The sequence below is a fragment of the Tachypleus tridentatus genome, chromosome 2, assembly GCF_004210375.1.
Source record: "Tachypleus tridentatus isolate NWPU-2018 chromosome 2, ASM421037v1, whole genome shotgun sequence".
NCBI lineage: Eukaryota > Metazoa > Arthropoda > Merostomata > Xiphosura > Limulidae > Tachypleus > Tachypleus tridentatus.
The window spans coordinates 100,925,747-100,944,433 of NC_134826.1; the positions used below are offsets into that span (position 1 = coordinate 100,925,747).

The 18,687-nt window shown below is 34.4% G+C and overlaps 1 protein-coding gene across 1 annotated transcript in view; it reads right to left on the reverse strand.

Moving 5' to 3' along the window:
- Window positions 1–6,283: 6,283 nt before the first annotated feature.
- Window positions 6,284–18,687, reverse strand: part of LOC143244696 (elongation factor Tu, mitochondrial-like) — a 40,605-nt gene continuing 28,201 nt past the window's right edge. The window contains exons 6-11 of the mRNA XM_076489812.1: window positions 17,397–17,558; window positions 12,552–12,684; window positions 10,112–10,216; window positions 8,982–9,133; window positions 8,497–8,642; window positions 6,284–7,340 (exon numbers count right to left, since the gene is read on the reverse strand). Coding sequence (XP_076345927.1) covers window positions 7,160–7,340; window positions 8,497–8,642; window positions 8,982–9,133; window positions 10,112–10,216; window positions 12,552–12,684; window positions 17,397–17,558 — 879 coding nt within the window. The 3' untranslated portion in view covers window positions 6,284–7,159. The remainder of the gene's footprint in view (window positions 7,341–8,496; window positions 8,643–8,981; window positions 9,134–10,111; window positions 10,217–12,551; window positions 12,685–17,396; window positions 17,559–18,687) is intronic.

Consider the following 18,687-nt stretch of genomic DNA (forward strand, 5'->3'; position numbering starts at 1 on the left):
TATACTATAAACCTCAGAAATAATAGGAAAACTACAGATATTAGATCATAAATGTCTGTAGATTTCAAATACTACAGACTGTTCAACTTTAGAAAATTAACTTTGGATGTTAGTATTTCTATGAAAACATTAAATACTGTTGTTGGTGAGAAACTTAGTTGTACTTCAAACTAGCTAGCCATCAAAAGACGTATGGAGGTGTATCAATTAAGAATAAATTTGCTTTCAGTGCACGTTGATAAAAGTTTCAGTTCCAGAACAGATATAACACTCAGTGTTTTGTAAAACTTGTATATAAGTATTTATTTGTATAGTAAAATATATTTATGTTAAGAAAGAAAATCGTGTGTATTAATCTTGTTCGGAATAACAGTTAATTCAATTAACTTCTAAATTAAGATTTTGGGCTATTTGAAATTGTAATACATAACATAATAAAGCAGAAACTTGTCCAAGATAAATTATAATATGTAGCAATACACAAAACCTATGGAGCAGTTAACATATTAAATTATTTGGTTGGTTGGTGTTTATTGGCACAAAGTAGCTGGGCTATGTGTGCCACACAGCTGTTAAAAAAAAATCAAGATAAAACTAAACAAACTTTAACAAGCAGATAAAACCTCAACTAGAATTAAAAATGCCAGTGGCTCTTAAAAATTTAAACACAAGTAAGATGGACAGTGTCACCATGGCCAATGACACTGCCCAGCATTATGGCTAAGCCCATAAAAAAATATGTCTACAATGGTGCCATACCGACAGCACGACAGTAAAACATGGGCTATTGTGACTTGAGCCTCACAAAGGTCACACATTAGTGCATCAGTCCCAGATAAAAAAAAAAAAAAAAAAAAAAGAGTTTAAAACTGTGACTAATGTGTAGCATTGTCAGGACCACTTCCTTCTTCCAGAAACAAAACAGAAAAAGAGCAACAGGAGGTTTTAGTTGGAAAAGCTTGTTATCACGTTGCTCACTTCAAATCATCTGCCAAGACAAACAGGGCAGTGATAGCACCAGAGTAGGCAAACTTAACTGCAGCATCAGTGAGCTCGTTCCCATGAATACTGAAGTGGCCTTGTATCCAGAAAAACTGGATAGAGAAAGATAAAAACAAGCCAGTTAGTTTTGAACATATATGAAAAGAGGATGAGAAGGAACATGAAGCAATTCCAGGGTCAGTGGAAAACTAAGAGAGCCACTATAAATAGAACAATTCATGTACTGCACAGCTTCTACATAATCCAGGGTAAAAAAATGGCATACAACTCTAGGAGGGGTCTTGGGTGCAACCACTGAACCACAACAAATAATGCAGAACCTACAGAGTCACCTGATTTCAAACCATTATGGGTATGGAAGGATGGTTTGAAAGATGTTTGGCAAATAAAAGATGGTAATTCCAATCAGGAGTATTTGGTATCCTCAGATAACTCAAAAGAAAAGTCACAGGTGGGGATGGTAATAAGCCATAGGAGGATGGGCTGACCAGTGGAGACAGCAATGTCATTGAAGAAAAGATCAAATTCAGACAGTTACACCTGGACACAAAGGCCAAAATGAAGAATGGCAGACTATCTATTTTGGCAAAGTATAGCTGACTGAAGAAGGAAGACAACCCCAAGTAGGATACTGTGGTAAGGATTAAAGTTTTGAAGTATACAGAAAAAATGTTGCAAGTTGCAGAGTTGAAGAGGAGGTTTGTGAATACTCTGTGTACAAACTCTGGACTGGAGAAGTGTAAAAGGCCCCTGTGCAGAGGCCTCAGATGATGAACAACATCTTTAAATTTGAGTCACAACCATAGACCAGAAAGACCCATAGTCCAGTTTGGCTCAAATGAAGGCACAATAGATCTTCAGTAAAGAAACTGAATCTGCTTCACAAGAGGTGGAAGAGAGAACATGGAGGATGGTAAGTGCCGTTATACATTTAACACATAGCTGCTTGAGGCATGGAATGAAGATCAGTTTAAAGTCAAAGATAAGCCCCAAAAACTTTGCCTCAGGGACCACAGGAAGATCATCATCAGGATTGGGGTAAATATCCTACCGATGTCAAAACTTCATGCAAATAATTTTATAGAAAGAAAAGGTAAAACCATATGCTATGATCTACTTTAACTAACAACTGAGAGAGGTTTGAAGTTACAACAGTACGAGAAAGTTGTGCAGTGACAGCATTAACCTTCACACTGAAAAGTGTGACATTCAAGGCAGCCCTGATGGAATTCTAATTCCTGGGGAAAACAATGAGAAAGTGTTGAGCTCACATTACCAGTCCATTAAAACATCTTTGATAAAATGGACAAGTTTGGTTTGGTTTTTGGAATTTTGCACAAAGCTACTTGAGGGCTATCTGTGCTAGCCGTCTCTAATTTAGCAGTGTAAGACTAGAGGGAAGGCAGCTAATCATCACCACCAACTGCCAACTCTTGGGCTACTCTTTTACCAATGAATAATGGGATTGACCGTAACATTATAACGCCCCCCACGGCTGGGAGGGCGAGCATGTTTGGCGTGACTCGGGCGCGAACCCGCGACCCTCAGATTACGAAGCGCACGCCTTAATGCGCTAGGCCATGCCAGGCCCTTAACTTCTGGACAAATGGCCATGCAACCCATATGAGGAGTTTTCAGCATAAGAAAACTATAATTTCCAATACAGTACTTTTTTTACAAGATTAGCTAGGATCTCACAATAATGAGACCAGTGTGATGGAACAGTAGAACCATCCTCAGAAGCATCTTGGAGATCAGAGGAGAGGAACTGCACTACATCTGAGCCACTGTGTGTAAAAATTCATAAAACACAAGGGCAGAAGTTATGAAATGTAAAGTGGCTAAGCCGCATCAAACCACACTTGGCAAGTCAACTACATCCAAAATCTCCACTACTGGGTACCAACATTCATGCAATGGTAGGATGAGAATCAAATCATCTTTACTTCCAACCCAAAAATGTGGGATTAAGATCCATGCCAATTCCTTGATACTACACAAGGATTAATGGTTAGTCCAGGACTAACCATTTGACATCAAGAGGGTGGATTCAACTTGTGCAAAAGCTTATGTGGATTCATTCACTCAAATACATTTGAATGGTAGGAACCAATTTCCATGTAAAAGTAGAATGAGGGCTCCCAATTAAAAGAGGTGAACTGCATATGCAAAGAATCAACACCAGCTGTTATGGAATGTGTAACAGGAGGCCTGGTCAATCTAAAGGTCTCAAAACAACTCAACTGTGTGTAAATTAATAGAAGGCAACCACAGCAACCAGTTTCATGACAGAACAACTTCTCAGTAGTGCATATAAGGAGGCCCTATCAGCTCTAGTAGTTGTTGATATTGTTAAATATATAAATGGTAAGAGGATGCCACATCATCCAGAAAGGTAACATGATAGTGTAAGCAGTACAAGAGGTCACCACTACCCTTCTGAATGGGTATAGCCAATTTCATATGAAAACCATTTATGAATAAGCTTCCATGTTCTACCACCACAGTGGCTTGGGACTGCAGAGTGGTAAGGACTTCCTTACTCCTCTCAAAGGGGTGAAAATGCACTAGAGAGTCTGGAGGACTGTCATCACTGGAGACAGTACAATGGGCAACCATGATACCCTAATTTGAAAAGAAGATCATACTGAGTTTTTCATTCAAGGTAAGGCAGAAATGGGCAGCTATTCCCTTCTGCTTTATCAATGCAGTCCATGGGTGATACAGACCTCAACAAACAAATTTATGAAGCAACCACTGCAAAATAGATAACATTCCAGCAATCCTGTAAAACACTTCATCTCTATGGTAACTGTGCTGAGCTATAGATAAGAACACACAAGTCAACATGGCATACAGTGCAGATTTTGATGTTAAAGAATACCTGGTGAGACACCACTCAGCACAGAGCTGTGGAAAAAAATATGGGGGGAATAATGAAAGGCCTCTAAAACAGAGAAAAAAGAACAAAACTTATTACTTAAAGATCTCTGGACCAGATTACTCCTTGGTGGTTGGTATGATACAGCACTGTAGAGTTCTTGAAATGGATCATCACCAGACGGCAACAGGTGAGAAAAAAAAGTGAGATAACACTTGATGAATCACCAGAAATTTGAGAACACTGATAAGCAAGACAAGTTTGTCAGCTTACCAATGACTTCATGAAAGGAAATATGCATGAATAAATGAATAGACAAGTGCAAGGGAGGCACTGACACACCCACCAACATAATGGGCTTTACCAAGCCACTACAACAGACCAACTTTCAGGTAAGGTGGAAGAAAGAAGATCCCATGCAAGACCTTATCATTCATGAAGTACTCATTGCAAGGATCTTGTGAAGTGAGGTGGATGAATACAGTCATGAAAAACCAAATCCCGAAAAGTGACAAAACCTCTTACGCAGTATATGACAAAGCTGAAAGGGTATGTTAAACTAGTAAAAGTTCCATAGAACTGAGGCATAAATGAAAAATTGGCTAATGTTTATGTTAAAGAAGACCCCTAAATGCATGAAATACTGGGTGGGTTGAAAGACTGACTGGTCCAATTTTACCAACTAGCCTACTCATGCTGTGTGATTGGTTTAATCCTATTCAGAATGAGCTAGAAGTAGCCAATTATCCATGCAATGGTGAAACCATAACCCCAGAGTATACATATAATGAGAAAAGGCTCAAGCTACATGACAAAACACTTATGGAGCTGAGGCAAATCCAAAGGGAAGAGCTTGAAATGGATAAACTAAAGATAAATTGGGAGGGAAGGGGAAGGATTGTGTAAATAGGTGTTGAAGACATCCATAATCTTGAGGAAACTGCTAGTCTTAGAGTGAGAATGGAATCCATAGTGAACTTTGAGAGCACAATGAAGTGGTTGAGGTGCAACAAATCAATGACTAGCCACCAATCTCCAGCTCTCTTGGGAACCACAAAAGGATGAGTAAAACTCTTCCGAGGGTTGGTGAACTTATTTGACAGCCTGCTGCAGACTGCAGAAGCAAATCCTGAACTACCTTTGAGACACACCAGTGAATCATGGGATCCAGAGGTGGAGGAAGGGAAACAGGGCGAGTAGAAATAGGAAGCAAGTAAAGAAAAGTGAGAATACGAGTTTTTCTGAAAGAACCTTGCAACCCACTTATTTTTGACAAATAGTTGTTGTTTTGAATTAAGCACAAAGCTACACAATGGGCTATCTGTGCTCTGTCCACCATGGGTATCGAAATCCAGTTTTTAGTGTTGTAAGTCTGCAGACATACCGCTGAGCCACTTGGGGGGGCTTGACAAATAGTAGCCAGTGAGGAAGAAAATCCAACAACTGAGCTTGGAATGGCTCCAAATGTACCAAGCAGTCACCAGTACTGGAGACAACTGACAATATGTTAAGGATGACCTCAATGAGAGGAAATACTTGGATTGGAAGGCATGAGTAAAGGACTGGAGACAGGAATAGGATACGTGAAAGGCTCAACATAAATGGACCACAAAATTTGAAAGGGTGGACTGTTGTCAGGCAGATACGACATGAGGCTCTATATTGTTAAAGGCTATGTCAAAGACATAATATCGAAGAATAAGAGCAAGATGCAAGTCCTTGAGATAAATGTAGGATAAATTAACTTGCACCAGAATAGAGTTACTACAAATACGTTCCCTACAACAAAGAAACCATGTACGAAATGACAGAGTTGAAGAAGAAATATGTGTCAAGATGGAAAAGAGATTGCAAAGGGTATTAGCAGAATCTTTGTGGAGGGCCTCCAAGAGGAGATTATAGAAGACAGATATTGGAGAAGGGCAGTAAGGGTAACACAAAGGCAAGAATATTAGGCATTTATGAGTTTAACATTAGATTCTTCTTTTTCTGTAGAACTGTCAATGGGTCCAAAAGATCCTTCAGATAATATCTTGGAAAAATGTTAGTATGATATATATTACAAGTTATTTTTGTTTACACAACAATAAATTTATTGTGCTAAGAAAGTAGCAAATAAACAATACTAGTGAATTTTGTGTGTATATTCCACATTATCTTCCTTTAATGGATAAAGCCAATGAACAATAATTCTGATAATACTACAGCAGCTATGGTACTAAATGAGATATCTGAAAAATCATTTTTCCAAGTATTTTATCAAATATCAAGTTTTATAATGGTTCTATTTTTCTAATTTTACTACATTTCTGATCTCAAGCTAGCAAGTTGTAGGCCTAATCTCTCTATGGCTCTTATGATTCTTGTTAAATCTTTCTTTATATCCAAACTCTTAAAGTAACTGGTATTTAACCTGATTTAATCACTCCTAAACAGATACTTGAATCTCTACAATACAAGCTCAAGTTCCAACTCTCAAAACCACGGCTAATTAAAAAGTTTCACATTTCAGTTTTTGCACATGAACACAAATTAATTGCAGTTAAAGCTGGGTATAAAGTATAAAAATAAATTCATAAAATGAGCAATACTTTATATTATAATGTAAGATACTACCTTGGATATGCTAGAATTAAAGGAAGTTCAAAAAATCATTTCCACTGTTCAAAATAAAAAATAACAAAGATTAACTTTTTGTGTACAAAACATTAAACCTGTATACTCTGACCTTCAAAACCATTTTTTTACTGAATAACTTCAAAAAACAAGCTTTTGACTACTTTTTATCAGTATTGTGGTATATATAAGACTGAAAAAAACAGGCTGACATAAGAGTTAACTATATTTATTCAAACACTTCTATTTATCTCGATGGATAAAGCATAAATTTTCTGATTATATGATCAGTAAAATTACCTGTGATGAAGAGATATTGACAATGTTTTCCATACATCTTCTGAAAAGACTTTGCAAGAAGTAACTATTGCTAACACATGTAACTATGAGTTCCAATGAAAAAATATACACTAGCTAGCATTTATTCTGTTCAACTGAAATAGTACACAAACAATAAGTCTCATTACTTAGTGCATATGAAAAGTGGAAACAGATTTTTGATTTCAATAAATACAGATTAAATGAAAACAATGGATATTATATATCACTGGATTTACACCTAAAGTCAATCTGCAGCTGACCATCCTTAAGAATGCAAAGAACTTATGAAATCAATACTTCCTGGATTATGCTACTTTGTGCACATATACCAGTACTCTCTTATTTACTGTCATCATCCTTTTTCTTCTTATGACCTTTCTCCAAATCTAAACGCTCCTGTGGGTTTAAGTCTGTCAGAACTTTTGTTACAACACCAGTCCCCAAAGTTACTTGACCATCTCGTAAGGTGAACCTTTGACCTTGTTCCATTACCATGGGCTTTAACAGCTTAAGTTCAAGCCTGACAAATACAAGCATAAAAAAATCATGTTTTATTCATTATCACACTTAAAAATAAAATAAAAACACAAAATAAGAATTTTGATTGATCAAGTTATTAAGTTGCATTGGGAACTGCTTAAAAATTGTAATATAATTTTAGTAAAAAAATACATTATATTCAAATAATTTAAATATGTTAATCAAAAGGTTACAGGACAGCCCCAGCCAATGTACAGTTGTGATGGAACAGAATATTTCAGAACTTCTTTTTTGATATTGTTCGGTGTTTTATAGGTGATGTCACTCAAAATCAAATGTTTTAGGGAAGGGTATGCAATGGCCCTTCCTATGCAAATATTACTACACACAGGTCATAAAGACATGTTCATATCATGGAGTTAGCATGTTCAAGAAGGGAAAACAAAATAATATTGTTCAAGTTGGGTAATCCACAAAGTAACCTGCTACAAATTGTACCTCAGCCATGATAAGCAAAATTAAATCACCTTGAAACAGGTAAAAACCCACGAACACAAAAAGATCTCTTCTGGAAAAGTGACACCAGTCACATGGAAACAAGTTACTTCCATGGCATACTTGTTCAACTACTACATACCTCAAGCAGCTGGTGAATGAAATGTGTATTCAAGTTCTTCAGTAAACAGGCATTCCAGTCAAATTACCAGAAACAGCATGTACAGACTCCTGTGTAATCACACTGTTGAAATGGGTGCTGAGAAACTGCCCTCTCTGTACCCCACATGGATTATGAAAAGCATGGAGAGAGGAGTACTTTGTACATAAAGCCTTATAACAAAGCCTTTTGTAAAGAAAATTGTGATGTAGTACTGCTAATAAAATGCACAGCAGTCAGACAGTATGGCTGCAAGTAGTACATAGACTGTAACATGTTGAGGCTCCAAATATTATATTGAAATATAATATACTTATCTTTTATAAGCTTCTTACTACAATTAACACTCTCAAAGTATTTTTATCCAACTCAACAATTTTTTATTTTTTATATATTTAACATTATCTTTTTTAGTTGAAGAACTGGATAGTTTATCTTATTAATACACAAGTGGGCATTCTTTTTTCTTACTGAAAATACACAATAATTATTACTCTCTTCTAACTACTTCAGCTGTAACAAAAATAGGCATAAAACTCACTTGGCATCCTCTCCAGGCATCACCATGTCTTTTCCTTTAATATATAATTGTGCAGCACAATCCCATGTTTTTGAGAACATCTGAGGTTGAAAATAGTTCATAAATGGTCTAGGTCGACCCCCTTCTTCTTTGCTTAGAACATAGACCTACAAAACAGATAAATGAAATTATTAAACTATGCCATCACAAAAGGTTTTAGGTCTATATCCTCCTTCCTTGCTTAAAATATAAACCTACAAAATGAAGACTCATGTAGCTTTGTGCAAAATTAAAAAAAAAAAACAAACAAAATGAAGTAATTAGTGAACACTGAAGGACAACTCATCAAATCAATAACATGTTTGAATATTAAGAGAAAATTCTTTAGTAACCAACCATAACAAAAAAAACAGCTTTTCTTCTTTAACTATTAACTTGATTTTACATAAATAAAGGACAACATATTTTAATGATTTTTTGTCAGTTTAAGTAAGGAATAAGCTGACCTGTGCTTCAATATGGTCATGTGCTTTCAAAGATCCTGGTTTGCACAGTACCATTCCTCGTCGAACTTCATCACGTTTGATCCCACGAATTAAAGCTCCTAACTGATCTCCAGCATGTGATTCTTCTAAGATTTGATGAAACATTTCAATTCCTGGGAAAGATATTTTTGTTAAATACTTGCTAGAAATTTACTATTTTAGTGATTTCACTAATGAAAGCAGGCCTACACCTACTATTCTTCCCAAGTAATGGGTATATTCAGAAGTACGTAAATATGTTAGTGAAGTTTAATCCTACCTCATAAATAAAGGCATTTTCTAGTTCTGTTCCTACAAGATGTGTGTTATCTTAGTGTAGTTCAACCAACTAATGTATGAAAACTTCCAATAGTTTTGCTTCTACTATATACTGTAGACAAGCCTTCCTTTAATCTTCAGTGAGGAACATTTATTTATATAAAAGGAACAAAACTAACAAATAGATATACATTCTTTGTCATACAACCAAAATAATTAAAACTAGTAACACTTTTTCTGTGACACAGAAATAAAAAAACTAAATGGGTAGCAAAACCCTTTAAATGTGTTACACAACCAAAAATAATTTAAACTGGTAACACACTTCCTGTGTCAGAAAAAAAAAGTGAAATTAAAAACAAGTAGTTTTTATTCATAAATCACTTAACTACAGGAAATGAAACCAATAACCAAAATTTTGGTCATAAGCTAAACAACTCCACTGTTTAGGAAACAGTGTAATGTTTATTTTTCAAGTTTTTTTTTTTTTTAACTTTCTTCAAACAACATGAACTTGAACTATGCAGTATTGATAAACAGAAAAATACCTTGAAGCCATCAGCTAAAACACACATACACAAAAAAACATGTTTGCATTAACAATTAAACTACATCAAACACAAAGATGTGGCAAAATTCATTCATGTATCCTAGACAACAGTAAACAAAAGTATCTCTTCTGAAAAAGTAACACCAGTCACGTGTACCAAAAGTTACTTCCATGGCATCTATTCAACCTTCATGTTTCAAACAGCTGGTGAATAAAATTGGTATTCAATTTATTCCAGAACTAGACATACCAGTTAAATTATCAGACACAGAGCTACCAGTACCTGTTATTGTTGATTTGAAGTAATTGTTGTACCCAATAATTTCACATTCCATTCCTTTTTTAATAGTTCCTCGTTCTAAACGGCCTGTCACAACTGTTCCACGACCTAGAAAAATCAATTTTCAATATTTTTGTACATAAACTGCTATTTGCTACACTACATAATTACTATGTCTCAATAGTAGAGGCCTTAAGTACAAGTTTTTAGCAACAGTATTGTATTTAAAATGTTACTAACTCTTCCTTGTACTCGAATCTTTCAACATGTGCTCAATCAATTTGACCAACCACAAGACCTGTTTGTATTCATTTGAAGTCATCATAGATTCAATACTTCTCATTTTTAACAGTGTATATCTTCATAAAATTTGGCAGTTTTTCAGTTAATATTACAAGTATTTTGTATGCAAAAAAATCATGTTTTAGTGAAGTATTTCTGCTACATTAAAATAACCATTTGTCCACTAACATATTGAGTATTTGTTTTGAATAATCTGTGTGTAAAATAATTTTCATGTTAAGAATAAAAATACCTTTTCTCACCTCAAAAATCTCAAAGCTCCTTCGAGTAATCTTCCCAAGTACATTTCAAACTTTTTTTCAGTATGACTTTACATTTTATTTGTTATTCAAATTGACCAACCTTGTAACCACCAAAAATAAAACTTAAATGAAATATAAATTATCCTTCAACTTGTAACATGAAACTAAATTTATGTTAAGTAGCTTTAAGCTTGTAACAATATACACCTATTTATAATTAAATTTTATTGTTATACTGCCCTCAAATTGTGTCTAACTACTAATCACACAACTACAAGTTGTAAATCACTCAGAGCACATAGAGTGCTACTGATCACGTTATTACAAGTTGTAAATCACTCACGGCATATACAGCTGACATGATGCTACCACAATACATTACACACATGCTGCATGTGTGCCTGCCTCATGAAACTTTATTATATTTTCATCATCAGTACCTAATATAATGATAATTAACCTAAAAAAACCTCTATTTCTTCATTTTAGTTCTTTTATAATAATAAATAAATAAAGATTAAATATGAAATACAAGAAATAAAGTACTTAATCCTTTTTTCCTTACTGTCAATTGTTGAGGACATTTATGCCTACTTTTTATACTAATTGTAGTAATGCACTAAATTTATTTAATTAAATAATGCACCAAAAAAAAAAAAAGACTAACAACATGCAAAAGTAGACAATTTACCCTACCTATCAAAATTTTCCTGGCTTTCTAACTATGTAAAAGAGCCATTTACAAATTTGTCCAAGCTAGTTGTTAAGTTTCTCATGGGAATGTGGCTTGAAAATTGACTATTATCTGTTCAGAACATATTGATAATATGTAAAATATAATTAAATATAAGAGAGAACTCTGAACATATCGTGAAAAAACAGACATGACAGGAAAGGTTTGATTTTCTATTGATGGCTCTGTAACCAAACAAAATTGAATACTATTAAAATTATGATTTGTCTGAGCAATGATGATTCAAAGTTAATAATTTATGTTTCATTTCTTACTATTTCAAAGGGTAGTGGAAAATATGGAGAAGATCCAAGAGAAAATGTGTGTGTCATACCAGGAGAAATTCAGGATTTTTAAAAAAATATTTCCTTGTAGAATTAGGAACTTAAACTTGTATGCTATTAAAATGTGGATTGTTAGCTAATATTTTATGCTATACTAATTGGTATAACATAAACAAAAAGTAGTTTCATAAAACTTTGAATGTAAGCCACTGAAACTGTCATGTGTAGTAAAGGATATCCAGATTGAAAGAGGTAGGTCATTAACTTTCTTGCTTCTGAAGTTGTATTTCAAGTCAAAATTTCTTATGCCCTTATAAAACATTTGATCTGCTAAGTTACTCATCAACAATTTTAGAGTTTAAATTTTTTAATATGCTCTAGTCATTATTTTATGAATATTTAACATAAGCTATGATGTTACTAAAGTTGAAACATTTGCTTCCTCCTAAAATGAAACAAAAGCTACACTATGGTAAAAGTGAAATTAAGCTAACTATACCATACAAGTTTACTCATTTTTCAGTGCAAATCCAAGCAATGGCTTTGGGGAGTTATACCCTAGATTTCAGTGATTTATGTCCATAAACTTACTGTTTATTCTTCTGGGTCAGAAGCAAAACAAAGCCTACTATATTGTAGAAGTAAAAGCAGGTAAAAAAAAAAGTGTAGTTTTTATTCACAGTAATTTCTTGAATATTATTTGTTTCTACTGATATATTCTATAATAAATATTCTGAAAACAAGGAATGACTTAGAGAGATTAGAAAACTCTACTTTTCATCCAACATGATGCAAAACCAAATCAACATCTAAGGCATATTTTTAATGCAACAAAATATAATTTTATTAACTTACTGAGTAAATAATTATTTTAATCACACCTGGAATAGAGTAGACATTTTCCACAGGCAGCATAAAAGGCTTATCCAAGTCTCGGACTGGGTTAGGGATGCATTCATCAATAATGTCCACAAGTTTTAAAACGGCATTTTGGCCAATATCTGGATTCTTATCCTATAAAAATCATAATTATACATCATAAAGACTACAGTTTTCCAGTAAGTAAAGTACTGGTTCATAGTATATTACAAGATGCGTTTCAAACAGAGGGCAATTACAGCATGGATTTCAACACAAGTTGATTGTATTATCTACAAAGTTGTAACTAAAGAATGTAATACAAGTCTTATTTATGCATGGTGATGGCAGCAGAGAAAAGTTGAATTGACTGAAAACACTAAGAAAAAAGATACAGAGGAGGCAAGTACTGCAGGCATTGTGGTCCAGGGACAACACTCCAGTTATTGTTTCAAGGGAGCAAGCTGAATAGATTTTACATACTGAAATGCAACCAAAACCATTATCTGGTGCCTAATGTTCAGAGGACTATAAGTGGCATTAAGACCTTGTAGGCTTACTATTCATGCAGTTGGGTAAGCCTTCTTACTATGCTTACAACTACAAAATTGTTAGTGTTAACTTTAAACAGTATAGTTTTATGAATTACAACAAAGTTACGTTGTTATATTCTAAGTCACTCACAAATTTAGGCCTACTGTCCACAAAATAAAGTGAATATATATCTAAATCTAACTTCATTACTTCTATGACTATGTAGGGGAATTACTTTGAATAGATCATCACTAAATTGCCATGCAAGTTGTGAATAGAACACTTACAAAAATCTCATATGTTCAAACAATAACGCATTTTCCATGATGTAATACATACTCCACATCAGAGAACAGTTGATCAACTATATTGTAATATGTACTTTCTGATCTACAATATTTCCAAGTTTAAGTTTTATATCAGTAAATGTTAATATGAATGTTCCAAAATAAGCATACATTGGTAGAAGTAATCCATCCATTTATTGGACTTTTATTTTACACATCTCATTTTTTTCAGTTGACAGAAATCCACACTCAAATGGAACTCTGTCTTACCTGGATTTTGCTGTGGTCTACAGCCTCTTTAGAATGGTGAGATACTGTGATAGATTACGAATAGTTAGCTAGAACTATAACAAGTATAGGTATATACAAACCCAAAAAAGAGAATAAAACTGAACAAAAAGGGATTTTTCTTTAAATTAACACTCCTACAAAAAGTGGGGCCTAATAGGCCCCAGAGCAACTTGAAAGGTTATTAATATTAGGCTAATAATTTTGTATTTAAATAAAATTGCCATTTAAATCCATTAATGAATGGATTAACGAGATTCCCACTGTCCCTATCTACTATCTAGCAAAACCACAGCCAGGGGAACAGGCTTGAAGAAATCAGGACTAGAAACGTCTTTTCGTAGGAGTGTTAATAACATTATAACTACAAATATATATTTTAATTAAAAAATAAACAAAAAAGCTGTTTTACTTATTCATTACTTATAAAATTTGTTTAGTGTACAAAACACTAATACAAAAGCTTAAGTTAATAAAACTGAAAGATCCCAATGGATATATAACCTGTGATATTATCTCAAAAACCATGCATAACAATGAAAAGCCAGAATCAGGCAGCAGAAAAGATAATCAGGATCTGAAATGTCATATAAATAAGAAATGGAGAGAAGACAAATAGGAGAGTAAGTCTTAATCTCCTTTCCTAGCTGATGCAATTTTAGGTAGAAAGTATCTACAATTTTAACAATATCCTGTTAAAATGGATCTCAGGAAACCAGGCATGAAGTCAAATAATTTTGTTTGTTGCATTAAAAATGTCCAACAAAAGCTGGCATAAGAGAGATGGCTAAGAAGAATGTGAAAGAGGTTGACACTGCTGAAGATACTGAAAGAATGGAAACCAGGGCTGACCTGACCACTAGAAGAATTTGACAGGACAAGGAGCAATTATTTTTAGAGCCTTGGAAATGAAACGAATCAGATGGAACAGATAAAGATAATGCCCATCCAATCCTGGGTGAAAGCCTCTACTCTCATAGCCAGAAAATATAATGGAAACCAGAAGGACAGGTGTTGAGCATTCCAATGTGTGTGTCCCAAGATAAGAGCATATTTAATGAACAACTTAAAAAAAACATTCATTCCATAGGAAGAGCTTTAATGGGATTAGATAACTGGTCAGCCATGAGATTCATTACTCCTGGAACATGACAAGCAAGGAGAAAAATCTGGTGTTTGTGTGCTCACAAGAGAAGATCCACTGTTTGAAAACAGAGATCTAGATTGAATGCCCTCTTGCTTCAAAAAATGATGAGACTACTGCAAAATTGTCCGATGAAGCATTACCACCTTCCCTTACAGAAATTCGAGACCCTGAGTCATAATGTATTGAACTGCTGAAAGTTCTAAGTTATTGAGAGAAACATCTGTGAACAGATATATCTCTTGCCATGGAGGTGGTAGAGGGACACCTATAATTGACTTGTCCCTGTTCAGTTGCCAGCTGAGATCCAGCACATCTGTTCCTCTGGTCCTATAATAACCAATGAAAAACCCTCACATGGGCTTGACCTGAAGGAAAGGTTGTTTCCAAAGATGTTAACATCACCGAAAAGATGCTGGTGGAGGAGATAACTGTATTTGAAGAACTGCCTCTTCTATGGTCTGAAAGAGTAGAGGAGAAAGTTGGCCCTGGCTGAGTCTGAAAATGAAAAACATCCCTAAATGTATGAGGTGCTGTACAGTGTGGGAGTAAAAAAATACTTCTTTCTGATTAGATATCCAGCTCTTGCAACTTCTTATACCATGTGACAGAAAGAGGTAAGAAAAATCCAGTTTTCCATGATGAGTGTGAACGTTGGTGTGAAGATGGTGAAAATGCTTTGACTATCTGCCAAACATATATATGAGACAGAGCAGATATAATGCCAAATGATAAAGCATGAAACTGAAGGACCTGGTTGTCATGCGTGAAATGGAGATAATGCCTTGAAGACAGAATCTGAGATACAAAGGTAGAAATCTGCAACAAGAAATTTTGTAAACCATAGTCCAGATGAAGAGCCACTGTAGGGAAAGAAATTACTCTATTGGAAACCAAGGAGGCTGGAAGAAACAACCAAGATGGCCAGTCATCAACTGCCCATCTTTTCTTGGTACTATCATATAAACAGCCAAAAGTAAATTTCCCTAAGAGATGAGGTGATGAGCTCTATGGCCTATCTGTGCAGGAAATCCTGAATGGCTTGTGCTTTACAGTTGGGTGTAAGAGGGTCTTTGGGAAGTGGAAAACCAACTGGTATAAGAAAGAGAGGACAAATGAATATGGGCTGAATGCTCAATCCCCTCTTGAGAAGATGAATTGGTGGTGAATGTCTTCCACACACACACAACCTCTCTGAGACAAGATCCCACAAGACCTATCCCCATAAGGTAGTCAGCAATGCCAAAATGTGTGTTCCACCTTGTTTCCAACAGATCATAGCACTGAAGCAGGAGGTCTGTAAATATGAATGGGAGATGCAGTAAACTGTCCCATAGAAGAACTTTGGAAACAGTCAAAAAGTCAGAATAAAAAATGAAGAATAGAGACAGGCTACACCTACTTGAGATTTTACAGATTCTGGAATTCCTACAAAAATATTTTCTGAGAAAAGGAGCTTCTCTTAGATTGCTATGGCCAACACATGAAGGTGAACTCTCTTCAATAAGACATCTCTTTCCAAAAGATTCTAGCAACAAACCACCATGATATCAGAAGCAGATAACTTGACCAATGTGAAAGTCAATAAATGATTAAGATTCTCCAAAAATTGAACAGGAGATCTATTATAGGCATCAGACAACAGTTGGAAAGATTATAAAAGTGGAAAACTGTTGTAAATAACATAAATTCTGGATAACAGAGATTGAACACTGGCATATTGTCTACATCCCCAAAGAAGAAGTAGATAATCTAACCTCTGAGAATTCAAATAAAGGTTCATTGGTAACAGAAAGCCAAGGCATACTGATCAATAAATGAGGAGAACAAATGATTTGCAATGTCTGGCAAAGGTGGAAGGACCAGACAATCACACAAATATAGAAGATGCATTGATGCAGGAGAAGAAAGTCAAATTTAAAATAATTTGGGGCAATATAATGGGGTATAAAGACTGGGGCAAGCAATGTAGAATTCATACCACTGCTTAGATTGGTAAAGAAGAGAACCTTTCATTGGGATAAAGTTAAAGTTTGAGAGGAGGTAAGTGTGTTTTAGAAGAACTATTACATTTAGAACATACATCACTAGTTGACTGTATTATCTACACAAGTCATAACTAATAAGTATAACAAAGATCCCACTCATTTAATCTGTATCAAATAAAGGACTGTTAAATCATGAATCTCACCACAGGTCAGCTGCATTACTTACAGAAATCATAACAAACATGACACAGATCTCAACATCAATGAATCAAATAAAAAAGTGTTACAATTAAAGCAAATGTCACAAACTTCACCTAATTCACCTGTCTTTTACAGATGTCACAACTGAATTACATAAGATTTCATCATATTCATTTGTTTCAACTAAAAGACAATTATGTCCACAGCAGATATCATAGATCACACCAATAAGTTAGCTGGCTATCTATGGAAGTCATAACTAATAAACATAAATTTTGCTATATTCATGTGTCAACAACAGCACAGTTACATCTAAAACAGATATAACAAATATCAACACAAGTCAACTACATTATCATTAAAAGTCATAACTAATGAACACAATACTGATCTCATGATAGAAGTATGAACCAGAAACATATCTACCTCTAAAGCACACAATGCTGATCCCACAACAACAGGAACTGTATCACCACTGAACCCAATCTCTGTCATCAATTCTCGAAGCTCCATCTCTACTAGATCAATTACTTCTTTGTCTGCTGCATCAGCCTTATTGATGAAAACTACAATATTTTCTACTCCAATCTGAAATAGAGAAAAAAATATACAGTTGTAGCTTTAATGCTTATTTTATATTATTTATAAATCAATGATAAACTAAATACTGAAAAGTAGAAAGACAGGAACCAAAAGCTTCAGAAACTGCAACTTTGGGAAAGTCAAAAGTGCTGTATGTGATCTTGAAAACTATATTAAATCCCCAATCCAAGGCAGAAGAAATGTTCATTATCAAATCAAGTGAATGAACTAAATGAAAATGATGGAGAATTTTACTTCCTAATCTCAAACTAATAAGTAATTTACAGGAATCATTCTTCACTTTCACTTCTTGATGGAACATGGTAGATTCTCATTACTCATAGCATAGCAGCTCATAGAGGGGCTCCTTTTTCTCTTTTTTTTTTTAAATCAAGTAGAGAGTTTCAGCTCATAAATCCACTATCTCTTGATTAATTTGAGATATAATTAGTTTTGGACTTATGAGGTCAAATCCTTTGACTGATTTATCTGACAATTTCCACAATCTCACAGATTAATTTAATCTTGTATAAAAGAAGTTCAAGTGCCATGGTTATTGAGAATTCCTCGTTAGATTTTATAGTTACAAAAGAGAGGAAATTCACAAATTTTTTAACATTCAGTCTGAGAACTGATGAAGCCGAATACAGGGAATGAAGTGCAGAGGATGTCAGTTTCAGGTATTCAAGTTAGAACCAAAAAATGTACTCCAATTAACCCTTTTGCTATGGGTCACAGATTAAAGGCCATGTGATCATGTTCGTTGACTTGCATTCAAAACTACTATTTTATGAATTAATGTCAATACATCTGGAATCAAATTGTAGATTATAAGTTAAATTTTGATATCATATACAAGTTAATTTCTTCACTTAAAAGCGAATATTAAAAGAACATGCCTAAATACAAATTTTAGTGAGTCACATGGTATGTTGAATGCAACAGTGTCTAATATTAGACATCTGATGTCAAATTACTAAGTCTATAGTTTCATACAAATTAGAAATCAAATGACTAATACTGATAAACTAGAATATAAAATAATAACATCACATCTTTTTATTTTGCTGAAACAGTCCCTTATACACTCTTACTAAAGTATATGACAGCCAAATAGCCAATCAACAGCTTAGAA